The sequence below is a fragment of the Saccopteryx bilineata genome, chromosome 8, assembly GCF_036850765.1.
Source record: "Saccopteryx bilineata isolate mSacBil1 chromosome 8, mSacBil1_pri_phased_curated, whole genome shotgun sequence".
NCBI classification, from domain to species: Eukaryota; Metazoa; Chordata; class Mammalia; order Chiroptera; family Emballonuridae; genus Saccopteryx; species Saccopteryx bilineata.
In genome coordinates this window covers 66,048,290-66,074,652 of record NC_089497.1, presented here as the reverse complement: position 1 = coordinate 66,074,652, position 26,363 = coordinate 66,048,290, and the positions used below count along the sequence as shown (strand labels likewise).

At 48.5% G+C, this 26,363-nt stretch overlaps 1 protein-coding gene across 6 annotated transcripts; it reads right to left on the bottom strand.

Annotated features, from left to right (window-relative positions):
• Positions 1-3,491: 3,491 nt before the first annotated feature.
• On the bottom strand, positions 3,492-26,018 carry BCL6 (BCL6 transcription repressor). 6 transcript variants are annotated; one of them, XM_066240835.1, is made up of 10 exons: positions 25,960-26,018; positions 15,362-15,400; positions 14,392-14,563; positions 12,545-12,766; positions 9,887-10,858; positions 9,315-9,502; positions 7,721-7,888; positions 6,528-6,658; positions 6,293-6,430; positions 3,492-3,730 (listed from the first exon to the last, which is right to left on the bottom strand). In XM_066240835.1, the coding sequence occupies exons 3-10, from the start codon at positions 14,550-14,552 to the stop codon at positions 3,587-3,589; spliced, it is 2,124 nt and encodes a 707-aa protein (XP_066096932.1). In that variant the 5' UTR covers positions 14,553-14,563; positions 15,362-15,400; positions 25,960-26,018; the 3' UTR covers positions 3,492-3,586. The 6 variants fall into 6 exon arrangements, with proteins under 6 accessions (XP_066096932.1, XP_066096936.1, XP_066096938.1 ...); XM_066240839.1 differs by lacking the exon at positions 25,960-26,018 and adding an exon at positions 24,383-25,903; XM_066240841.1 differs by lacking the exon at positions 25,960-26,018 and adding an exon at positions 24,413-25,903.
• Between the last annotated feature and the right edge of the window lie 345 nt (positions 26,019-26,363).

Below are 26,363 nucleotides of genomic sequence, written 5' to 3'. Positions count from 1 at the left end.
TTTCATGTTTCACTACAAATTACAAGCACACGTCATCTTCGGGGGCCAACCTAGCACCCCCTATTTAGGCAGCACTTGACATGCCACACATAGTTGGCCACAGACCAGGCCGTGGTTGGTTGGCTTTGGGTCCAGTGTGCATCCTTAGACAAACCAGCGGTCAGGGAGGTGGGTCACGTGATACGGACTCTGGCTGCCAGTTCTGACTCCAGCAGGGGCTGAGTGAGTGCAAAGCAGGTTCTTGTGGAACAGTTTCTGTGGGTGGGTGCAGTTTGATGTGTTTTTAGGGGCCCCCAGTTCAATTGTGACTCCTGGGGCACTGCCTGTGGCCTGGAGTTTCTGAGGTGGGTGTGTGGTTTCCACTCCCTGTCACCTCTGCTAATGGGGGGGTGGCTATGAGAATTGAATGTGATCATTGACACAAAAGTGCTTTGAAAATCATAAGCACCTCACAAAGGTAAGACGTCATTATCCCTGCTTAATACAGTTATTACTTTGAGTGACAGAGAGAGAAATGGGAACCCAGATCCCAGCTCATGTTCCTCAAGAAAAGAAGATGATTGAAGTTTTCCCAGTTTCACACCAGTTGTGCGAACTCAGACTAGTTGGCCGCTACTTGGCTGCAGTAACCTCAGACAAGTCCCTGTCTCCGTGTCCTTATTTCTAAAACGGGAACATTTGTCTCTGTTCCTCCTTCTCTCGGGCTGGGGTAAGGAGCAGAAGCCTGGCTCGGCTCTCTGTCCCAGTGTGCCCCAGCGCGCCTGTGACGGTCGACCAGTTCCTGCCTGGCTCCTGCCTCAGTCCTGTCATGGGTGGATGACAGATCTGAATTAAGTGATCCTTATCATCCCGCATCCCTTCCAGCTTCTAAGCAGCTCTGCCTAATTCTAACCACCCCGTGACTCTGGGTTTTACCCTTCAACTACCACCCTGGTCCTGAGAAACCTTCCCCTTAAAAATCCCACAATGTAGAGAAAAACCTCAGGCGCCCCTGTTTTGAAAGTTATGTATTTGTGAAAAGTTGCATTCACGTCACGCTTTTGTAATAAAAATTCTCTATTCCCTTTGCCCCAGCTTATCTGTTTAGAGATTGTTTGCTTTTTACTTGTTATTGATTGTCAATTGGCTACAGTTACTCATTCTTTGATCTTCCCTTTTGTTTGAACTTGAAGCCACCCACACTGTCTGCCTCACCCCTAGTCTCTTTATTAAACAGTAATGATATATAAACAAACCCAGAGTCCCTCAGGGAGCCAAGAGGGCCCTGGGGCCAGCCTGTGAATTATCATTCCTGAAGCTGTCTGTTTTTGAAGTTCTTTTGCCAAGTTTCTATGGGAGCCGAGGGATCGTTTTCTCCTTTTTCAAAGAGCAGGGTGAGCTGAGGCCTCGAGCTGGCAAGTCCTTTAAAGTCAGTTTCAAAGGAAACCTGAGCTGGAAGGCCATGCGGCTGGCAGAGGGTGGTGTGACTTTCTGAGGCTCTCTCTGGGGCTTTGGGTGGTCAGCTCCCGTAAGCTTCCCAGCACGTGCTCAGAGCCTGCTGCAGAGGCACTGCCAAGGGACACCGCCCCCGGCCAGGGCCTGAGGGCCCAGGGAAGGCTCTGTGCCGTGTCCCCGCCCCACTGCCAGGTAGGAACAGGAAGGGGGCGCTGTGCCGACTTTCTCCTCCGGGCCAGGGGCCAGGACCACACTTGTCCTCACCATTCTTAGGTCTCATCAATCAAACTTGATCCTTGGGGTTTTTTGAGGTAAAAGAACACTGGGTGCCAAAGTAAGCTAGGTGAAATTTATGTCTGAATCGTGGAATCATAAGCGATCTAGAGAACCCAACCCCTTCATGGGTAGGTTGGGAAGAGGACCCAGAGGATAACGATTGTGCCCAATCAGACAGGAGGAGGTGGCTGACCTCCACCTCAGAGTTCTTTGGGCAAGAGTACTTCTACAGGAATGGAGGTTTGCTTGGCTAGTATCCATTTATAAAGCTTCCAAGTCTATAGATGTTTGTCAACCACTCAGCAGATACCAAAAATACACCAAGGCTGAGAAATCTCTGACTGGGGCCAGAGGCCTTCAAACCATCCCCTGGACCCATGCAGAGAGAAATTGTTTATGAAGCCAGGAAGCAAAATGGACTCTCTCACATCCCAGAACGGGCAAATTCTCCAAAGCCCGGAGGAGGAAAAGACTCATATACCCTTGTGTCAGAAAGGCTAGAACTATAGTAATCTAAAGCTTTGCCTAGAGCTCTGAGTGAAGCAAACAAACAAAGAGAAGGGAACCAGCCAGAGGTGAGCGGTCTACCCAGAACCCCCCACCAAATCTCTTCCTGACCAGGGCTGGAGTCTGCAGTCGGCTCTGGTGCTGGGAGCCAAGGTGGGTCCCTGCCCAGCGCCCAGGAGCAAGCCCCAACCTCAGCCTTTCCAAGACTTCCCCAGCCAGCAGCTGCTACCCTCGCTAAGCACTTCCCACTAGGTTCAGAGAAGGGAAGAACAGACCCATTCAAGTCCCGATTCCAACACAAGGAAAGACTTGACTTTTCAACATTTTATTCTTGTATTTGTACAGCTATATTTTACAACGTGGTAATGCAGTTTAGACACAGCCAAACCCTGTCTCCGGAGTAGTTATAACACAAGCATGATGCAGAATGTGATGGATGAGACAAACATTCCCAAAGAGAGCTTAGTTAGTGACAACTTCAAGTCCCTGTGTCTGCCTACACTTCAGAAAGGGATGGCGTGCTCGTCCATCGTTGAAAACTTCCATGTAAAAGGCACCGTAGGACACGTTGTATTAGTATATACAAACCGGAAACTAGAACAAAAACTACACATTTTCCTTCTGCAGCTTTTTTTGTTCTTTTTTTTTAATACACACTTTGTAAATTGTAAACCTTCACTTGCAAAAAAATACAAATACACTGAGGCATTTTAGACAAAATATTTTCTTACTTATACAGATGCAATACTTAAAATATTCTCTTAAGTGCTCTTTCTCAATAAAGATTCTCAGATCCGTGTCTGCCTGCAGATACAAAATCGAGCCTTTAACGCAACTTTATATTTTTAATATATCTTTTTTAGGTTTATATATATTTATTTTATATATATATATTTATATATTTACAACTTTGCCATATATTCCTTCACCTTTGGTTAAAAAAATTAAAGCCCTCTGTTTGATAACATACCGAAATCTCTTCTTTTAAAAGAAAACACATTTACATACAAAAGAAACATCTGTTCCCACAAAACATATACATTCCTCATTTTTGCAGACTAAGTCAAGTCAGAACCTTTGCATACTCCCCCACTTGGATATACAAAATGATTTTGCTTTTTGCTGACATGGTTCGCTTTACACATAGGAGAAGAAGCAATATTATTTTCTTAATGTTTGACGGCAGTGAGGGAAGGGGAGCTGTCTTGGCTCCCGGTCCCCACGCCCCGCCCCCCACCCCCCACCCCCAGCTATGATTTTGCACTAGTGGATGAAAGAGGCACTACATCATGGGATGAACATTGTTACAGTATCCTTCGGGTAGATTCTGAGAAGGGGGCTCGAGTGGAAAGCATCAACACTCCATGCTTCAGCAGGCTTTGGGGAGCTCCGGGGGCAGGTCAGTGGCAGACACGCGGTATTGCACCTTGGTGTTGGTGATGGCGCCATGCTTCTGGCGCAAGTGAAGACGCAGCTGGCTTTTGTGACGGAAATGCAGGTTACACTTCTCGCACTGAAGGAAAACCAGAGGTAAACTGTTAGCTGTCACCGACTCAAGAAACCTGTCATTGTTCAGAGACCCAGAGAAAGAGCTTCTCCCTGAGAATGTCAGGGCAGATCTTCCTTCTCCATGGCCAGGTTAAGGACCCATCTGAATCCAGGGTCCAACTAAGGGACTAATAAGCTTTATGCAAATATTTCTCTGCTCCTTCCAAAATGTTGTTCATACTTTTCTCCTGCTTAAGCTATCTCTCCTGACTTAATTCCGTAAACTCATGGCTCATCCAAAAATGCAGTTCAGATGCAAACTTCCCTAAATTTAATAATCTCTCTAGAATGAAGAGAATCTCTCTTTCCTTTGAAACCTCTGTAAGATTTTTAGCCTTGCCTTATCAGGTGAGGGATGATTTGACAGCAGTGACCACTTCTTACTAAACTTTATCATCGTCCTAGTATCTAGCAGAATACACCTTAGGCAATTATACATTAAATGTAAACACATTTGGACAAACAGTCTACAAAAGTCTGAATTTGTGAAAATTATCGAGTCTAAGATAGTCCTTAAAAATGCAATTACTGGATATTCCTTCTTAGTGTGCATACTTCAGGTGAGCTAACAAGGCCTCACCAAGTAGTGCTGTTTCTTTCTTTGATTCAATGGATGGATAGTAACAATTTTAGTGGACAAGTTACTTAAAAGTAAACTGAATGACTAAATGGGGTAATCTGGGTGCCATCCTGTAATAGGAAACGGACAATTTTGGTAAAAAGTAAGAAAATCCAAATAAAGTATGGACTTTGGTTTATTCTAACATCATTATGGGTTCATTAGTTGTGACAAATATATCATCTAATGTAGATGCTAAGAGCAGGGGAAACTGGGTGCACATGGGAACTCTATACCCCTTGGCAACTTTTCTCTAACTTTAAAACTATTCTCAAATAAAAGTACAATAAGATATGTTCATACAGAGAATATGTATTTAAAGTAAAAATGGAAATAAGTTCAGAGAAATCCAAACTAGAACGAATAGGGGAGTGACTAAAAAGTGCCTTAGTCTCGGGAGAAACGGGGCTCAGCCCCGCCACCCTCTGCCGTGTGTCAGGAGGGCGTCATTTCTCTCTCTGGGCCTTGGCTTCTCTTTATGAGGGACTGAATCATACACTCTGCAGGTCACTCTTAACTCGGATATCCGTGCCTCTAAACTTCCAGCGGATGATTATAATAGCAAATATTTAGTGTCCTCTCACTGTATGCCAAGCACCATTCTGTACACTTGAGTGAATTCATTTACAAAATACAGGTCTATGGGATGGGTCCTATTACGGGCTCCTTTTACAGGTGAGGAAATTAAGGTACTGAGCGGATAACTAACGTGCCCAAGAGCAAACAGCGAGTAAGAAGATATCCACTCAAGGCCTGATAAACAAACCAATGAAAATAACCACATTTTCTGTTAACATTTGTGATGGGGGTTAACCCTTCATTGGTTTGTTCTTGTGCTCATCACTACATAGAGTGATGCCATCAGCTCATCAGAGCCAGCATCGTCCAGGCCAGTGGTTTCCACACTCGTGAGCCAGGGCCTCTCTGTTCAAATTCAGTGGAAACTGGAAAGGCACAAGAGGCTTCAGAACCTCAGTGACTAAGCACAGTTTGAACACGGCTCATCTACAGCATCCTCGTCGTCAGAAAGATAGAAAACTGCAGCCCAGTGAGGGGCTTGGGGTTTGCCCAGAGTCAGAATAAGAACCCAGCTATCTCAGCTGCCTGGCCAATAGCTTCCCCTCTACAGCAGAGATCCGCACACTCTTTCTGTAGAGCCAGACGGTAATCATTGTGGGCTTTGTGGGAAAGGTTATGTGCCCCGACATGACTCCGCTCTTGCTGCTGTGGTGTAAAAGCAACCACCGACAATACGTACACAGGGAACATGGCTGTGTTCCAATAAAACGTCACAGACTTAGAAATTTACATTTTATCAAAATTTTTTTAGACGCTTAAATATATAAAAACCATTGTTGAATCACGGAATGTTAAAAAATTAGCCCACGAGCCCCAGTGTGCCGAGTCCCTGCTCTGGAACGAGATTCTGATGGGCAGCTCACGGCATCCTTGGGGCAGGCCATCTGCTCCTACTTGAAACGGCCTTTTGTCTGTTTTATTTTATGTCACCACATTCTTCCGGTTCTCCTTCTACTCCTATGGCTGCTCCTCCTTAAACTCCTTAGCTCCACTGGAGTGGACGTTAAGCCCAGCACAGAGGAGTGCTGTAAGCACTCAGTAAGCATTTGTGGAATGAACAAAAAACTCCACTATCTATGTATACACAGTCCAGACCTCTCTCCTAAGACCCGGATCACCTAGCCCAGTACCCCCACTTTAAGGATGAGCAAACTGAGGCCCAGGCCAATGTCAAGCAGGGTATCTTGGAAAATCAGGCCCAAATCCAGGTCTTATGATCAGCAGAAGATCCCACTCTATGCTTGAGATGGGAGCAAACAGCTCTGCTGGCCCACGCCCCCAGCTCCCTGTCCCTCCCAGGCCAGCCGGCAGCCACAACGGCTCCCTTACATGGTAAGGTTTCTCTCCCGTGTGGATTCGCAGGTGGCTCTTCAGAGTCTGAAGGTGCCGGAAGCGGGTGCCACAGATTTCACACGGATAGGGCTTCTCGCCAGTGTGGATGAGCACGTGGGCACGGAGGTGGGCCACCTGAGTGGGGAAGCAAAGCATTAGGGGCTGTGTTGGGGTGTCCCTCAGCAGCTGCACACAGAGCTTGAGGGGTCCGTTCCCCACACCCCCTGCTCACCTGCACGAATCGGGCCCCGCAGGTCTCGCATTTGTAGGGCTTCTCTCCAGAGTGAATTCGAGTATGTGTTTTCAGGTTCGCCGGCCGGTTGAACTGGGCCCCACAGATGTTACAACGATACGGTTTCTCACCTATTACCGAGAGAAAGAGAAAAAGGATAGCTGTACTCAGTGGAGGTCGCCATAGTCCCTGGCCCCTGGATTTCAAAGTAAGCTGCCCTTTCCAGGGCCACTCAACTTTCTATCCCTTGGAAGATGTCAAAGAGAGGGTTCAGAAGCCTGCCTTCTGGCCTGCCCACTCCCCGATACACACACTCCAGCACCCGGGTCACAATCGAGAAGCGTGGAGGAGGAGGAGCAATGGTGGGTATAGGACAGGGAGAGAACGAGGTCCCAGGAGGCCTTGGAACCAGCTTTGTCTTAGGATTATCTAACAGCGGGACTTGGAAAAGCCGCTCTCCTTCTCTGGGCCTCAGTTTCCCTGTCTGGATCCCAAGGGGCAAATTTAGATGACCTGGGAAGGCTCTCCTAGCTCTTTGCTTGGATAAGACTGATTCAATAGCCAACCCACTCAGCAGGGAGATACCATCAGGCTGCTCCAGTTTCTCTCTTAGAACAAACATGCTTTTCCGCTTGCGGCAACTACAGCTGGATTCCATTTGCAAGAGAGGTGGGGCCTGTGGAGTAGATGCTCAGACAGAGGAAACCGAGAGAAGGGCTGTGCCTTCCTTCATGGAAAGTTTCTGGGATAAAGGATCCATTTAAAATACCAAGAGAGTCAACTTTGGACAACAATCAGGTTATTAGAAGCTACCTGGAATGTGAGTTGATAAGGAATAAGCCCTGGGAGGAAATCAAGAGGCCTTTAGTTTTGTTTTGTTTTTTCCTAGCTTTACAAAAACTGAATCTCTCAGCCTTAGTTTCTCCCCCTTGACCGTGGGATTAACACTTCTGACTCCAGCAGAGTAGAGAAGCAGGACAGAGCGATTCAGAGGAAAGACAAAGGACACAGGAAGTGGACGAGTCACTAAGCAAAGACGGGACAGGGGTAGGGCCCTCGTTCCGGCCAGGACGGGGCCTGCTGGCTGCCTCACCCCACCGGGGACCGCGCTCCCAGACCGCTTTCTCTGGAACCGTCTCCCTCTCCTGACCCCAGTCCCCCTGGCGGGCTCAGCGCAGTGGGCGGGGCCATACCCGTGTGGACGGTCTTGTGGCTGGCGAGGTTGCCCTTGTAGCGGAAGGAGGCCTGGCAGCGGTCACACTTGTAGGGTTTGTCACTGTGGGTCTGCAGCGTGTGCCTCTTGAGCGAGGCCTCCTCAGAGAAGCGGCAGTCACACTCATTGCAGAAGAAGGCCCCGTTCTCTGTCAGAGGGTGGGAGGGGACACCAGTGTCAGCACAAGGAAGGGAGGTAGGACTCCAAGACCCCTCACCTCTGTAGCTACCCTCAGGACCCCTGCCCAACCAATAGAGAGCAGAGCCCAGAGCGAAGGACCTGTGGGAAGTCTACAATCTGTAGATTTTAGAGTCTCAGTTATGGAGGAGAAAGGAGACAGATTTAAGGATTAAGGTCCGGAAGGAAGGTCCAACCAGCAGGTACCCACAGACCTCCGCCAGCCTAAAGAAAGCTCCACGGGCTCTCCCTGCTCTGGTGAGTGCTGGAAGCTGACTTTTCTAGTCAGTTCATAGTTCTATCTGCATTCGTCCACAGATGCTCTTGGCAAGGCCCTTCGTGTCCCTGTGCCTCTCTGGGTGTCTCAATCTCTAAAATCAGGATGATAAACCCCTGTCCTACCTGCTTCATAGAAGTGCATTATATAACACAAAGCATCAAAGGAATGCAAGATACAAATAAAATTCAGTGATACTTTGAAGTCACTGGAAGGATGATTGACAAATATGGTCACCCTTGTGCCGATCTGCATTGCATGTCTCCCCAAAACTTCTGTGAGATTGGGAAACCAAAGATGATGGTAAAATAGAAACAGAGGCCCAGAGAGAAGATCTTGGAGTGCAGAACAAAAGCAAATGGCTGGGGGGATGGGGGTGCGGGCGGGGGGCAGTCCTCGCTCTCCAGCTATAGTTCCGCAACCCTGTGCCAAACCTCTCAGTGCAACTAATCTGTTTTTTCTTTTGTTTTAACAATTTGAAAATGGCACATCATGGTGGCTCACTGCTGATTCGGTATTAGTGGGAAATATTACTGCAGCCAGAGCTGCAGGAAGATACAGACTTTCTCATCTGGTAAACACTGGGGATGTCAAACACAAACTATACAGAAACATCAGTTGAATAATTTAGGTCGCATGTATCACAATCTAATTCAGCTAACATGTATCGAGTACCCTCTCTGTTCTAGAGACTCACTAGGACCTATGGGAGCCATAGGATAAATCAAGCCAGATGCTTCCCCTTATGGGGTGGACAACCTAGCAGGTGCACTAACATGCACGTATATCCCACACCAGAAGTTTGGGTCCAGAGGGGCTAAGAAAGCTTTGGAAGTTACAGCCAGCCCCACAAGCTACCTTTTCTGAAATGATGCTATAAAATCTGTTTAGGCATTCTCTATTACCCCATATTAATTCTAACAACCCTATCCCCTGCTTTGGTCAGCCCAGTTCCCTAAGAGGTCAAGAGTGGGGCGATCAACTGGTGCCAATGGACTTCCAATCCAGAGTTTCTCCCAATCAGTGACAACAGCATAAATAAAATGGAAGGAAAACCCCATAGAGGTAGGGGCAGGGGCCGGCCCTCTCCCTGGCCAGGGAAGGAGGGGAAGGAACTCACCACAGCTGGAATCCGAATACTCAGACTGGGTCTCTCCCATCTCCTCTGGGAACGTGGGGCCAGCGGTGTGGAGGCACATCTCCGCGTGCTGTGGGGACTGAGAGCCGCAGGACGTGCACTTGGGGGGGTGCAGGTAGAGCGGAGAGTGGCTCTCGCTGCCGCTGCTGCGGGGGGAGCCCGTCAAGGACCTGCAAGTGGAGAAGAGAGCCTCAGCCGCTGGAGCAGAGTGGTGCCCTCCACTGGTCCCCGCAGCTGGACTGAGTTTCTTCCCCTCAGTCCTGCATCTGCAGCCTGGAGTCTTCCTCGGTCCAAAGCGAGAATGAACATCCCCCACCGCACCAAGACCACAAGGACTGCTCTTCTACCATACAAGAAATCCTCTTGCTTGCTAGGATGCTTAAAAGCCTTCTTTACTTAGGCTAATTCAATCATTAGGCACTTATCCTGCACCTCTAATACGCTCAGCATTTCAGGCAAGGAAAGGACACAGCCCCTGCATCCATCAGAAGAAGTGACCCTGAAACTCTGCCCAATAACCCCTGACGCTAAGCCTGGACTGCGCCTGAAATCACCTGTTGACGATGTTGTTGAGCCGGCTGGCCTGCGGGATGGTGGAGTCCTCCCCATTGGCACTGAGCTTAGTTGGGGACTGGAGGTCAAGGCTCTCGGGCTCCATGGGTGGCTGGCAGGGCGGCGGGGCAGTGTAGGCTTGAGGAGAAAGGTGGCCCAGCTCGGTCTGCTCGGGCCCCTCTGGTTTGGCATTCTGGTTGAGGCTGTTGAGCACAATAAACTTGTATTTCTTCCAGTTGCAGGCTTTGGGGTCAGTGGGACTCTTGGCTGGAGGGGAGCCGGAGGCCTGCAGGATGCAGGCGTTCTTGCTGCTACAGGACTCCGTGGGCGAGTTGGGCTGGCAGTCAGACTTCTGGGGGCTCTGTGGACTAACCAGACCCTTCCGGTTGAGGGGTGCATTGGGGGGCTCAAAGTGCAGGGCAATTTCATCCTCTGAGGAGGGTCTCTCTTCCTCCTTGCCAGCCTTATCACAGGGGAAGTATGGGGCATTCCGGGCAGAGGGGGCAGCTGGCTTGGGGCCCTCAGCCACACTGTAGTGCATGTCACTCCGTGCCTCCTCTGGGGCTGCCTCCTTGGGTGAATAAATGTTGCTGTGGCACACACTGGGTGCTATCTCCATGGCCAGCCGGCTATACTCCCCAGGGACTGGCCTGGCACTGTCGCAGGGGAGAGCCCGCTCCTTGGGGAAGGGGTTGGCCACGGGCATCCGGACATCGCGCAGCTCCTCATCAGAGAACAGGAAACTGCTGACGGGGAGGTGGCTGTACATGGGGTAAGAGGCTGGCGGTGTGGACAGGCCATTGTACAGGCTGGGGGCAAAGGCTCTGCTCTCACACGCAGGGGGGTTCCTCAGGGGCAGGCTGTTCTCCACCACCTCACGGCCCCGATAGGCCATGATGTCTTGGGGCATCAGCATCCGGCTGTTCAGGAATTCTTCACGGGGAGGCTTGATGGCAGGAACCATCTCTGCTTCACTGCAGGAGAAAAGGAAAGGGGACACGGGTCTTCAGATTGGAACTATTAAACAGACGACCTTCCAAATGACACTCATCTCTGTAAGCACAGTTGTGCTTGGGTTAGGTAGACATAGGGGACGTGGCTCTGGAGCAGGGAAATAGTTGCAATCGCAAGTCACCGCGTGGAGTCTAGCAATCTAGCCCACAGTTGGGGAAATAAGGCCCAGAGAAGAGAAGAGTGTCACCCACACCCCTGGTGACTGTTGACACCTGATCTTGTATGTTTAAGGCACATATGTAGCTAGGGATGTGAATCTGGAATTCTCTGGATTATTACAGAACTGAAAGCTTTCAGAGACCTTATCTCATCTCACCTGTGCAAAATCTTGCAAGGAAGGGAAGGCGGGTATTACTGTCTCACTTTATTCACGTGGAGACAGGCTCAGGGAGGGGAGAATTTATACAATTCTGGCACCACATATACACAGGGCCATAGACAGGCTGGTATCCTGCGAGGAAGGCACTGGAGTAGAGTCGCAGGGAAGTGCTCTTCAGACAGCAGGTGGCATTGCTTCCGCGGAAAGCCCTGACTCTGAAGCAGCCAGACCTGATTTCCAATCCCAGCTGAGCCACATAGCAGCTATGTGACCTAGAGCAAGTTACTTAACCACTCCAAGCACAGGGCCTGACCTAGAGAAAGTACTCACAAATGATGGCAGTGATGATCTTGCCACCATTCTCACCCACAGGAGACAAAGAGCTCTAGTTGATACACTTGAAGAGACATTATGTAGGCAAAAAACAGGCCAGCTCAAACATGATCACAGTTAACAGAGCTAGAACTGATGAATAAAGTTTAAGGGAGCCATTTCAACTCTCCATAAAGAGGAGCTTTCTGACTGTCCAAGGTCGACTACATGGCTCTGGGAACACTGCACCCCTGGTTCCTGGAGGGGTTCAACCAGAGCAGAGGTCCCCAAACTTTTTACACAGGGGGCCAGTTCACTGTCCCTCAGACCGTTGGAGGGCCACCACATACAGTGCTCCTCTCACTGACCACCAATGAAAGAGGTGCCCCTTCCGGGAGTGCGGCGGGGGGGCCAGATAAATGGCCTCAGGGGGCCACATGCGGCCCGCGGGCCGTAGTTTGGGGACGCCTGAACCAGAGGCTAGAATCCCTTCTGTTTGAGAATGGCTACAATCATCCCAGAGCAGTAAATCACATGGCTCCACACCAAGCTCCTCGCTTCATTGGCTCTCAGACTCTTTACCTTTAAGTAATTGGTATGTCTTCCTAGCCCGTGGAGAGGGACTTAGTTAAAATAGACAGACAATCTAAAGGACAGGCAAAAAAAGGCTTTAGGACACAGAGGAAGAACTGAAGAAAGAGCTGAGTGATCATCATAAAAACATCTACAGAGAAGCTGGCTTCCGAGCATAGCCCTGCAGGATGGGTGTGTGCAAAGGGCATATGAAATGAATGGGAGAAAGCTGGGAGGTAAGGGTAAAAAAGACGTATCTGGAGAGCAGTAAGGAGTTCAGTCAGCCTGGAGCACAAGCGTTCATGAGGACAGAAGTGTGCAAAAAAAAAAAATGAAATGTAGGTTGTGGTACATTATAGAAAATTATTTTTTCTGTATGCATGCATTATCAAGGGCTTCTGATCTCTTTCATTTCCAAGGCTTCCATCCAGTGGCAGCTCACCTGGCCTTGATAAACTTCCGGCAAGTGTCCACGACATGCTCCATCTGCAGGTACATAGCTGTGGCCATCACGGCCATAATGTTGCCTTCCCTCAGATTGAGCCGAGATGTGTACATGAAATCCAAGAGGATGCAGAACCCCTCAGGGTTGATCTCAGGATCGAGATTGATCACACTAAGGTTGCATTTCAACTGGTCTGTGAAGATGCTGTAGAACAGGCCGCTGTAAAGCAAACAAACATCTCACTGTAGCAGACACAGACTCAGCCGGCAATTGCAGTCAGCACCGCATGCAGCCCCTCTCTCCAGACCCTGGCTCCAAAACTTCCGTGGCAATTAATAATGGTGCCATTTATGGAGTGCTTCCTAAATATCCGTGAGTCAGTCAGCACTGTTCAAACATTATCCTGTGTTCCTCACAACCTTACCAGGTAGACACTATCATTCTCCCCCTTTCCAAAGGGGGGAACTAAGATCAGAGAGGGTTAAGTGATTCTCTCAAAGGCCCAAAGGCCCAGAAACTACTTGCCCTTTAATGTTAACTGCAGAGATGCCTAGAGTTAAATGTAACCCTCATTTGTAGTAAATATTTTAGTCTGTATCTTTGGGATAAGCCTTTCCCTTTTTCCATCACTTTATTCTCATTTTCAAACCCTTATTGTATTTTCTTTTTAAACCAAGTTGGGCAATGATGTCAAATAAATAAAATGATGCCTACATCTACATTCTACTGACTTTTTTCTAAAAGCCTATCGACTATCACAACGTCAATATATTCCTAGAAGATGCAAGTCCACCTTGAAGCCATGCCTCCGGGTACCACATTGTCTGGCAGAGGAACGAGCCCTGAGTTAGAAGGCAGGATTCTGGGCTGCCATCTCAATTCTACTTCTTCTGGGTTTGTTACCAGAAGTGAACCTCACTCCAAACAGTAAGAAGCAATATAACCTTGGGTAAGAGACTTTCCTTCTCGAAGCCTTGGGTTTCTCATCTGCAAAGCGGGACAACTGTGTCTACCTCACAGGGTTGTGGCAAGAATGAACGTGTAAAAGGGACAGAATGATGCCTGGCACCTAGTAAGCACTCGGTTACCATTAACCATTACACTTTTATCTCTATAAACCTATTCTCTCCACCACTAAAAAAAAACCCAAACTAACAAACAACAAAAACAGGTGCTTATTATGGATGTAGAATAAGTTCTCTACTAGCATCAAGATCTCCACCTCTACATCAGTTCACCTACGAGTGTCCTTGTTTTGTCATCTACAAAATGGAGGCAATCATGCCATCCATAACACAGGCCACTATGAAGATCCAGGGAGCTGATATAATATAAAATTTCTCTCAATCCTTGAAGTCCTTGACAAACATGAAGACAGAGCTGGCTCACTCTCACTGACTTATCCATGGAAATACAGCCACGTGTAAAATACAGTTATGGAATAAAACAGCAAAAGATTTCATATTTTTAGCATCTTTCACTTTTCATGTTTTCACGTGTGAACAGAAGTTATTCTCCACGTTTGCCCCAAACACATCCTCTCTTGAAACAGTATCTGATTTCTTCTCCCTCTGTTCCAGGGGAACAGAAACTCTCTCTTCTCTAAAGGTGTGTGCATGCGTTCTCTTTCTGGGAACCGACTGTGCCGGGCCCTATGCTGGAGATCGGACACAAAGGAGACGTGATCCCAAACACAGCAGGAGGCCCGTGATCCCAAACACAGCAGAAGGCCCACAGGCTCTGCCTCGCCCGCACACTCTGCCTCGCCCGCACACTCTGCCTCGCTTGCTGCCAGCGCCAACGCTCCCCCTGTAGCCAGCTCCCTTTCCCTTCCAGACCCTCACCTGCAGGCCATGAGGACTGTCTTATGGGCTCTAAACTGCTCACGGCTCACCACTATGACAACATCAGTCAAGATGTCACGGCTCCGGAGGCGATTAAGGTTGAGAAGAACGTCGCTGGCATGGCGGGTGAACTGGATACAGCTGTCAGCTGGCGAGGCCATTTTGTCTTCACCTGCCAAGAAGGGTCAAAATCCTGTTAGTTCTCCAGAACCTGTTTCGCGCTTACCAGTTTCTTCAGCCTGCCAACATACGGAATGCAAACTGAGGCCCCTTGTGTTTGGTCTTTAACCAATACATGGCTCATCTCTGGGCACTACTGTTCACACCTATAAAACTGGGAGAATAATTTTTATTCAACAAGTTGGAACTGAAAAGGCCCTTTATAGAAAAGGGGAAGGGAAAGAATGTTCTTGAGTGTTTTGCCCACATATACCAAATACTCTGCCAGCAGTGAGAGGCAGTGAGGGGATGACAGGGGTGAGAAACCAAGCTCTAAAGGTGAGCATGATAGCTTTGACTTGTTTTTAGCTGTGTGACTTGGAGCAAACTGCTCAATGTTTCTGGGCTTTGGTTTCCCAAAATGACAGCAGTTGTAAAAATTAGAGATATGTTCCTGATCCAAAGTCTAGGTTCTAAAAAAATTATAGCTATTCTCATCAATATTTCATTTCTCCACTCTTAGGCTTTAGAATGATCTCAATGTAGCTCAAGTACATTGCTGGTATGTAGCAGGTGGCTAAGTTAATTTGTGCTAAGAAGTAAGTACAGGAATGAATGATGACGCCACAAGTGTTAAGATCGTCTAATGCAGGGGTAGAGAACAAGGGATGGAAGCAATGGAAAGGGAATCAGCTCTCCTTTACCTTATCTAAATGAAAAGTGGTCAAGTTCACAGAAACATATGCATTGCCAAATTCAAAAGAAACAGTTTTTTCCCCAAAATTTAAAGCATATAATTCCATTTACTTACCCAATGCTTTGATTCACAGTCCAAATTTTTGCTTAAAACCTACAGGGAAGAGAAAAAAAATTAATTTAATGAACGTAAGATTGTCCACTAAAGTCTTATTTTAGGACACACGTGTTTAGTTTTACTTTGATGGCTGCAGCCTGCCAGCTGGTGCGGTTTCACCATAAGCTAGCAAGCATTTTTTCCAGATCTACTCTTACGAAAACAACTGGCACCCAGAGCCGGGTTTATATCCTGAGTACTGGGGATACATTATATATATTAATTACATACACGTATACACATATGCATCCTTTCTCAATGTAAAAAAAAAAAATGTATACCACCCCAAAGCCACTGAATTTATGGGAAAGAAAAAAATGTAAAGAAAGAAAAAATTCAGCATTAATGAGGATGATCCTTAAGGGGCCTAAAACATTTGAACGCTTTTCAAAAGTGGCTAAAGTATTACCTTTCAAGTCTTAGAATGATTCCACAAGGCCAACAAGGTCAATATCTTTCTCCCAACTTCACTGGTGACAAAACTGAGACTCGGATTCAAGTGGCTTGCCCAGGACAAACAGCCGGGAAGTACTTTCGGACTGTCTGACACACTTAAGACTGAATACAGAATCTGCAGAATACAACCTGAGATGGCATATCTATGCTTTTCTCAAGAATCTTTGCCTTCCGTTTAAAAGTATCCTCTCCTTTCCCTCCTAGGTCTAAGACCAGATACAATGCCACAATTTTCCAAGTCTGTGCTTCCCCCTGCTGGTGAAAGATTTTATTTAGATGAGACTGGCCAGGGAGCCTTCATGAAATAGGTACCTTCTCCAAACTAGCTTCTCTAAAACAAAATAATTTAAAGCACACGTGGAAGACTTTCCTTTACGATTGTACCTGGGCTGCAGAACAAAATAATATCTAATCCCCCTTCCCTACCCCACCCCTACCCCCCTTTATTTAAGCCTAGGCCTGAGAGCTCTCTTCCGGGTGACGGGGCCTGAGGCCAGGGAGGTCATGTTAGGCCGCATAGACAGTGAGCAGCCTGGCCCTAGGTCTTCTGGCTCAAATTCCTGACCCTTTCCAAGTCAGCCTACGTGCCGCAGAACATGCAAGACGGCACCCTGATGTGGGTGAATCTCGTTTCTAAGTTCCTTCCCCCACACAAACACTTTGCCCCCATTCCAGGCTGCTGAGTCTTACCAAATGAGCACTCTAAAATGAGAGGTTTCCTTGAGTCTGTAACCAAAAACTCTGACATTTCTCTGTGGTCCCAAGTGCCAGTCACTCAATCTCATCGGCTTCAAGGATAGGTATGCGTGTGAGTGAGTGGGAGATAGGGGGAAGAAAATGGGGGGAGGGAGAGGACAGAAAAAAAGACGAAAGAACCTATTTCCTCTTGTCATACTCACTCAAAATGGGCAAAGAGAGATACACCTAAATTGGTCCTAACCAAAGTTCAATGATTGTCTCCTTTGAAAAAGAATGCTAAAGGCATGTGCAGTTTATTTATAAACGCTCTCCTTTTCCCTCATGGAAGAGATCCCTAAACACTTCTCAAATACCCACAACTGTCCTTCAGCTAGCCCAAACCACCGGCTCGCCCGCAGATTTTCAGTCATACACTTTTGGAACCACAGGAAGCCCAGATTTGCGATTTCACCTCGACACTTGGCAATGATTCGCTCCAAATTTGTATTGAAACAAACAAAACTATTCCCCTGGGTCTACTATCAGCCCTACTTTGGGCTGGGCCCTTTTCACCCAAAACCTCTGCCTGGGTTGGCCAAAAACAAATGCACATATACTTAGGCCCATGTCCTTATTAAGTCCATTCCTTCCTACACAGCTATGCCTCAGGAGGCCCCTCAAGTAGTGAATGTGTGGGTTATGGTGGGTGTGGGAGACTGGCTTCCCTCTAGATGCTGCAGGTGTGGAGGTACCACTAGTATTTGGTTTGTTTTTTTACAGACTACTCAGTTCTTCCCAGTCCATTACTGTATCTGATCCTTATAACAGCCCTGATTTACTGGGGAGGACACTGAGGCTCCAGGGGATAAGCCTTGCCTAACATCTCAAAACTAATCACCAGTAAGCTCTGGACAAACCTGTCTGCTAGCTTCAGACAACTCACCAATGCCACACACAAGACTCATCCCACAAAAACAATCCAGAAGCGGAGCTCCGCGAGAGAAACTGACAGCTGCAAGGAAAGGCCTGGGCCCAGACCTGGCCCCCTGGCCCCAACCCCGCCCCTGCCACAGAAAACTACCAAGCGAGAGTTAAAGGTTGTCTTCTCCAACCTCCCTCCCCTGCATACTTTCTCTCCTTTGGTGCTTTAAACTTAGACACCTTCAGGAGAAGGCAGATCCTTTAATGGGTATGGGAAAGAAAAAAGAGATAAAGAGAAAGAAAGAAAGAAAGAAAGAAAGAAAGAAAGAAAGAAAGAAAGAGAGAGAAAGAGAGAGAGAGAGAGAGAGAGAAAGAAAGAAAGAAAGAAAGAAAGAAAGAAAGAAAGAAAGTTAAGACAGCAGAAATGACAAAAAAAACAAAAGAGGAGATGAGAGGAGGGCAGAAGCGGGATTCCAAGAGCGAACCAATACAAAGACGCCATCCTTTCCTCTCTCCTCCCCTCTGGGGACACTAGGCAGCCCCATTCTCTCGCTCACGCAAGGGAACAAACCCGAGCCCTGCACGCGGAAACAAACCGCCCAGATTCGCCCACCTCCACTATACCGTACCTGTCCGCCATGGACTGCCCACCGGGGGGCGTTGTACCACCACCGCTGCCCATCCACCTCCAAGCCCCCGCAGCCTCGGCTGAGACCCCGTGGTACTACCGTAGCAGCCCTTAATTTGGTTGCATTCAGATAAAACTTTTCGTGCACCTCAGTAACTAACATTGTGTGTGCCTTTTTCTTTTCCTGTTACGCCGTCAAGGCAGGGGGCAGTGAGGGGAATGGCACAGCCCTCTCATTCCCGGAACGTAGTCAATCTAAGCTCAGCGGATTTCACAGAACATTCTCTGCCTATCGCCGGCTCCAACGAGAAGTAACTTTCCAGGAAGCTGCAGGTCCCCGACGGCCTCCAGGATCGCTGCCTGCGCCGCGGGCCGCGGGGGATTCACCCCGGGGAAGGGGGGCGGGGCCGCCCGGGGAGGCTTGTGGAGAATACCGCACACTTTCCCCTAAATCCCTCGGCCGCGCCAGATCCAGGGACTCTTACAGCTCGCCTAGTCCAACCCGTCCCCCACAGCAATTTTATAAATGGGGAGAGTCAGACAAGTTAGTAGCAGAACCGGTCTAGAACCCAGAATTTCGGGTACAGTCCGAGGCTCATTTCATAACTTCAAGTTGCCGAATTCTGGCGTTTATTTGCCTGGGGCGTCATTTATTTTTTTCTCTTTTCGCTTGGTCCCTAAATCCCTTTTTAAGAGGGTGAGTAGGCGATACGCCAAGGTCTAAAAGATGGAATCCCTAGGGCTTAGGGTCTCCATCTAGCGCGCCCCAGCCGAATTGGACAAAAACTAAACCGAAAGCCCTTTCCGCCTACGTTGGCAAGTAGGGGAACCCAGCTCTGCTGGGTTTCCGCCCAAAGTCTTCAGAATAGGAGCCGCCAGGATGTAACTGGCCAGGTTTCGGTATTTCCGAATTAGATTTCCCCGAAACCCGGTGGAGACATGGTTAGGATTCAGCAGAGGCCCAGATGCTGACCCCACCGAGCGCACGGGCGCGCTCCAAGGTTGCATCGCCTTCCCATGGCCTTCCTCAGAATTATAACCCCTGGGGCCCTCTCCTAATTATCTCAGTAGCAGCATCCAAGAGTCGCTTTCGGGGGGCCGGAGCTTGGGAACTTGGGATGGAAAAGACGCAGCCTTTAAGGCCACAGCTGGGCTTTAAAACTGGCGTTGGCTACTCACTGCCCGGCGCAACCCCATCAGCCATGCCATGGTCCGTTCATAAAGACCCGGCCTCTCCAGCCTCATAAAATTCTTTGAGGCTTTCTCATCCTTTCACTCAGTGGAATAATGGTGAAAGCGAAGGCTGAAATTTAATATAGGACGTAGTGAGAATCCAGGAAGGGAAATTAAAATTAAGTAAATGCACTTATTGGAAATTAGGAGTCCCGTGGTTTCGGGAGCTCAAACCTAATCATGTTTTACCGCTACTTAACACTAGAGGGAGCCGTCCCATCAAGTCTTGAAACCAACAACCCCCTTGTTGCCCCGCCCCTCCTTCCTTCCCATTGACCTAGTTTCGACAGCCTCGGGATTTGGAGAACTCTGTCCTCCACCCCGCCCCCCTCATCCCCCGCCCAATCCCGGCCGGCCGTTGGATTATTGGTAATCTAATAACTCCAATAACTCGTTGAGAAATCCAAAGGAGAATGTGGAAATACAAAGCAATGTTTAGGGGCAGGGACGAGGAATTTTAATAAGCCTGGAGCTGCCGCAGTGAAACCCGCATCAGGGTTCCTGCCGGAGGAGCTCTCCCTTTCTCCGCAGCACCTCAGCTAAGGAACTCCTTGGGTCCAGCCACAGTGGTCCTGCGGTAGGAGGTGGGGTCAAACTGCGGAGTTGTTGTTGTTCTGTGAGGGACACTCTTCGCGCCCTTCCTGGGGGGCAGGAGGCGGGGAGTCGACAGTAGATGAAAGCGAACTTGATAACGCGGTAGCCTCGGCAGTAGTTTTGGGTGACCGAGATGTTCACGGACATTCTGTCCTGCCTTTCATTTCTACCATGTTTCCTGACAACAGCGCTCTTGCAAGTCTGCAAGCTTCTAGGAAATGCAATAAAAATAGAGGGATGTGTTTTATCAGCAAGATCTGAAGAGGAGCTGCAGAAGGGACGCTCCCCATGCTCTCAGCTTGCGACAGCCTTCCAGAAAGTGCCGGCAGACAATGCCAGCAAGCCACGACCCCGAGCAAAGATATCTCAGCCATTCTGGCTGGACCCGCTCGGCCTTTGCAAAAAGGCTGACGGGGGAAGGGAGCGGCATGATCTTCCCCAGCAAACAATGCCTTTAAAAATCCGATCTGGACAGAAGTCAGCCAAGGTCTTTATTCACGTTAATGAAGATGGAAGGCACTAACTGTCCTTGGAAAGGGATGAGTCAAACTTGACCGCTCTTCAAACACGTCCCCAGATTTGTTTCCAACCTTAACAGAGGTGCGTTTCTCCGACGTGGCCTCTAACAGCTCCCATAGTGGGAGAGGATAAACTCGATTCCTGCGGACCAGGAAGGTTGGAGAGGACAGCGTCTCCTGCGAGTGCGGGTGCCGGCGGTCGCTAGGGGCCGCCAGGACACGGACGCACGTTTGCCACTTTAAGTTTTTATCTGTGAAGGTACTGTGGCATACATTTTACGAGGATTACACTCTGGCGGTCCATATGACCCACCCACAACTGATTTCTTTCCAAGCCATTTAGCAAAGTTTTGAAAGAAGGGGATAGAAAGGGATTTCAGTATCCAAATGTAAGACTCGGGTGCATCAAGGTGCATCTCGGCATGTCTGGGGACTATGCCTTACCCAGTATCTAACATATATATCACCCCCCACACAAAGATCTGAGACTCTCACCCTCACTCGGTCAGTACAACTGTAGGGTTTTCATGTAAGTTACTGAAAATCTTAGACTAAACTTTATAAATCAATTCCTCCAAGACAGCTAGAGAACCGTTTCCAAAGACAGTGACCTAAGAGGTTGGAATCAAAGCTCTCTGAATCAAAGCTGTTCCTTCTCTTAGATACCTTAAAGGAGCAGAGATAAACTTGCCTTTGACTTTCAGTCACTGACTTGGATTTTCAGAAGCTTAAAATCTGGCCCAGGCTAGGTCACTATCTCACTATTAACAGGTCCCCTCAGCAGGCCTGTTTCCTCAGTTGTGAACAGTTGTATGTCCTGGAGCCCCCATGTCATCTTTCCACTACTCCACCCCACCCCACCCAGAGAGGCCACAGCAATAGGAAGGTAGTATAATTAAAATGGGTTATTTTGTGGTTCTCTTCTTGGAGGCAAATGGCCATCACTAAGCAACGCTGGACTGGGCAAGCATCCGGGAGCTTTCTACTTTTCATCCGCCTTACAGAAGCTTTGGAAGAGTATCCTCCCAGCAGTCAGTCCTAGCACCTGGCTGGGATACTGGCAGACCTGAGGTGACACTGTCACCCACCGCCCAAGGTGGGGATCTCAGCCAAGACCTATCACTAGGTGGCAGACTCAGTCTGTCCGAAAATCACCGCGCAGCCACAGCATTCCACGCCCGGCTACCCTTTCTTTTTCGCGCTCTCTTTTTATTTTATTTTTTAAATTTTTATTTTTTTGCCTCTTAGGGGGAGGGGTTGCCTTCTTAGACAAAGCTGGAAAACATTTTATTTACTAGATGTAATTCCGTTCTTCGCGATGCTCACGACTCTAGCAACCACAACATATTATCTGGAGCTGAGATCCTGTAGTTGATTTTTCCAGCAGGAAAGGGTGAATGTATTGAAAAGGGAAAGGAAAGGGTGCGCTAGTCTTCAGAAAGCAGAATGGCAATCGACAGCATTTAGCCCAGCTCCCCGCCAAACACTGGTCGACAGGCAAAGAAAGTCCAGAATAAACTCCAGATCCCCGCAAAAAAAAGGGGGTCCCTGGAGGCCACGCCAGGGGCCAACCCGCGTTTACAGCGTTCCGCAAAGCCAGGAACGGAGGAAGAGGGAATGAATTCGGTCTTTTGATGAGGCCCCTGATCTCCTACCGAGAGACAGAGAGGGTTGGGAGATGCCTGTTCTGGCTTCCAGTGGGGCGAAGAGAAATCGGCAGCTTGGCCACAACACGGCACCTTCACTGGGATCACTGCGGCGGCGCTCCCACTTGTTGCGCAGTGCAGAAAACTGGCACTCATCACACGACTTTAACTCCCAGTGGTCTCCAAACCCACCCACAGACCAGACAAATACAGCCCCGTGCAGTCCTCTAACTTCAGTCCCGAATCCATCCCCCACATACACCACCATCACCGCCAGCAAAACGACAGGGCTTCCAGTCACTATGGGTATTTACACTAAAACATTCCTTCTCTCGATGTCAGACAGGCAGCAGATGTCAGGTGCCCTGAGAAGACAAGTCCAGCGGGAAGGGGGGCTACTTCCTCCTGGAGAACTCGCTTACTTAAAGCCAACTAGACAACCCTCCCCCTTCCTGGTTTGTACACACAGAGACACACTCTTATTCAAACTACTTTGCCTATTATATGACACCATCCTAGCTGAGAAGTAACTTCTTCCCTTCTTATTTGAGAGATCAACTGCGAAGTCCTCTTCTTTTAAAAAAGTTAGTTTTATCTCCCCTTCCGAAAGGAAAAAATTCCTCATGAGATCATTTCACAATATTTTTCAAATATTTGACTTGTGCACCTAGAGAGTTCCATTCCCCAAGGGGTGGCGCTGCTGCACCACCTCCACTGAATCTTAAGTTTTACACAACAATGCGGGGTTGTGAGTATGGCTACCCCGCAAGGGAGAGAGGGAAGGAAGGATTTTGACATCTAGTCATGGCTACCACTTACTCAACCAACAACTAGAACTTTTCAAGGCTCAGCAAACAATTTAAGAGTTTAGAGTTCTACCCCTGTCCACCAAACCCAGAATGAATTGGATGATTTTTTCAAGAAAGCATGGGGTAAAAAAAACCCTTCGAAACTGAGCACAGAGGAAAAGGCCAATTGGAGAATTCTCGCTTCCACTGGCTGCCTTCTCCTTCAAGTTGCCTAATTTTAACAAACAGCATCTAGCCTTATTGTCATTATCAACAGATCCTTAAAATCAGCCAGTGATTGGGCCTGCTGTATTAGAAAGTCTTCCAAATAGTAAGATATTGAAAACTTCTATTTATCAATGGGGAGGGGGTACCACTTCCCTATCTACAGGTTTCTATTTTGGCTTGAAGACTAACTACAGTCATTTTAGCAAGGGAATGCCCTTCTCCTGGTGCTCTTTATCCACTTCCTCCTCCCCCGGAGACAAATATCTTTTCTCCTTTAAAAAAAAAAAGTATATATTTTAAAGCGAGAATGTGATTTCACCTCATTCCTTTGAGCTCATGTTTGCTACCTCCAGGAATAGCGTGTGGACTAGGGCCAGATGAACTTCAACTTGGGCTGCAGATTTACGAGGTTCTGTTCCAGTGCCAAAGGCTCTTGGTAGTAAATAGTGAGCAAAACAGATACCTGTCTCCTGATGAGTCTTATCGCCACCCTCCCCCCCTTATTTTTTTAAAGTTATTTATTAAAACCACACACACACCTTGCAAAGAAAAAGGGAAACCGGCTGTCTCTGTAGAGGAAGCCGGTGGCATCGCTCAGAGCCACAAACTGTATTTCTAAACAGCCCTTTCCCTGGTTCCTTCTCTCCTGCCCCACTTTTTTTTTTCCGGACAGTAAAAAAAAAACAAACATCTACTGACATCCACTTTATTCAAAAAAATTACAAAATTTTTCTACTAAAAACTATAAACTGACTGGGGGTGGGAGGACTCCATAAAAGAGTAAATCAATTGGGAGGGGGGTAGAAATGACCAGTTCTCTGAGATGGTCAGGGATCCAGTAATAGCTCTGGACTTTCAGTACCTTGTTTAGGGTCATTCTCCCTGCTCAGCTGTCAGGACCCCACCACCAAGTCTAAACTATTGTGAGGAGGGATTCAAGATAAAAGGGGTCTTTTTCACTCTTTTAAAATCTGTTGTGTTCTTGTTTTCCATGGGGAAGCTTTAAAACTCATGGTTGCAAAACTATTCCATTTTTCGCTAGAGTTCCAAGAACACCATCATACAGGCAACGCAATCCACAGTCTTCAAGACATTTACCACACTACAGCCGGCAGCGGGTGCCCCCCCCCCCCGCCGCCCCCTGCTCCAACTGCCCCCAGGATCAGTCATTCGACTTCCGAGTCTCCAACTCCCTACCCGCTCCCGCCCCGGGCCGCCGCCGCCGCCGCCGCCTCCTTCTCCCATTCCTACTCCCTCGAGGAGAGCCACAGGTTGCAAATCCAACCAACCTCGCAATCCGTTTTTGCAAAATCACTCACAAAGATCTCCCTTTCGCGCCCGCGTCCCCTCCTCCCGCGCTGGGTCGCCTGGCCAGGACCACAAAGTGCCCTTCTCTCCTCCCGGTTCTTACACGTAAGGAACGCGGGCTGGGGCTGTTTTGTTTTTTCCCTTGCCCAATGCAAAGACCTCGGGAATTTGAAGCCTGACGTCGGCTCCTCTCCGGCCCGTAGTTGTCATTTTACAGAGCTTGCACCATGGAGAAATAAAATTTAGGAACGAGGGGGAACAGCCATTGGGAGCTAACACCGAGTCACGCAGTGCCCAAAATACAAACACCGCGACCGCCAAGAAATCCCGCCACCTTTCTGCTCGGCTGGGCTGTCCTATGAAGGCTCCCGAAGTCCCCACACGCTGAACAGCACCGCAGGTGCAAATGCGTACCCCTTTCCCCCCCAAAATAATCCTTGTCCCGCCATCTGCTTCTCTCCTTAGGATGGGGAGAGAGAGCACGCGGGGGTTCCCAACTCCCTCAACTGCAACCAAGAAAGAATAATTTTCAAAGTATTCAACATCCCCGCCCCCAGGCAAGCTAAACCTCCCCTAAAACACAGAAGAAGGGGACACCAAAACATTCGCATCTGATTAGGAAGATCACAGTTCTGAAAGAAAGAGTAAAAACTATACTTCATCTGGGTTTTAGGAGGATAAAAAACAAATTAAAAACCCGTAAAAAGAAAAAAAAGAAAAAACAATGAGGAGTTCGCTTGCATTTTTCTTCCCAAATCTCAGCTCGGAGGCAGTGCATCTAGAGGACCGAGGGCGGTGGAAGGGAGCCAGCGGGGCGAGCGAGCAGGAAGCCTCCCTCCTGGCCTCCCCGGAGTTACTAAGAAGGACGCGAGAGGGGATGGAAGAAGAGGAGAGGGAAAGGTGGAGGGAGGAAGGGAAGCGGAGGCTGGAGCATAGTTAGCAAAGAAGGCAGTTTGCAAGCTAGAAAAGAGTGGAAAAAAAAAACAAAAAACAAAAAAACACAGCCGCACGAATCCAGCGAGATCACAAGCCGTACGCAAGCAGGCAGCAGAAAGAGCGAGAGCGCGAGCGCGCGTCCTCTCCGCGGTTTAGGGCCAGACAGCCCCTAGACCGGCTCGGATCACCCCCCAAACACTGTCTCGTCCTCTCTACTCCAGCCGCCCCTTAACTCCCCTCCTTCCTTTCCTCCACCTCCTTTCCGAAAACCAAAACAACACAAGGGAGGGTGGCAAAAGCCTCCCCAACCGGCCGACTCACTTAAAGACAACAAGAATAAAATAATAAATACATAAAAAAAATCTGTATCCTAGAGTGGGAGAGACGTGGGACTAATCTTCGGCATTTATTTTAACACCTGACAGCTAGAATAAATAAATATATACATTTATATCAATAGATACACATAGGAAACTTGGAGCCAAAGCATTTGGCAAGAGCGGAAAAAAAAGAATTAAAAGGTAAAATAATGATCATGAGCAGCGGCGGCGGCAGCGGCACCAGCGGCAACAGCGGCGGCGGCGGCAGCAGCAGCAGCGGCGGCAGCAACAGCAATAATCACCTGGTGTCCGGCCTTTCCTAGAAACTTCTTGCATCACCACTTCTAAGAACCCCAGTTCTAAGAATCAACAGAGCTCAATTCTCGGAATTTGAGCTTCGGACTTCACCACTGCAACATGGCAGGGGAGGACTCAGTGTCAACTCTCAGGGACTTTTGCATTTCCTGGCCCGTAAAAAGCCCTCAAATACATAATATTTTTTCACAATCCAGCAAATTTAGGGGCTCTAATAGGTTGGGCATCTCGGATTTGGAGGTTCTGGTTCCAGGATAGAGGGGGCAGACAATGGCCCTCCCTCCCCGGACTCCCAACGATGGTACGGCCTGCTCCGCCACCGTCACGTGGGCTCCCCCTCTGTGACGTCGGCGTCTTCGCTATAGCAAAGCTCGGCCTCTGGAATTCTGAG

Coding starts and splice junctions, on each gene's coding strand:
- BCL6 (XM_066240835.1), bottom strand. CDS start 14,552: ATGGCCTCGCCAGCTGACAGCTGTATCCAGTTCACCCGCCATGCCAGC. Junction 12,767..14,391: donor ACAGTCCTCATGGCCTGCAG/GTGAGGGTCTGG, acceptor TTTGCTTTACAG/CGGCCTGTTCTACAGCATCT. Junction 3,731..6,292: donor CGGGAGAGAAACCTTACCAT/GTAAGGGAGCCG, acceptor GTTTTCCTTCAG/TGCGAGAAGTGTAACCTGCA.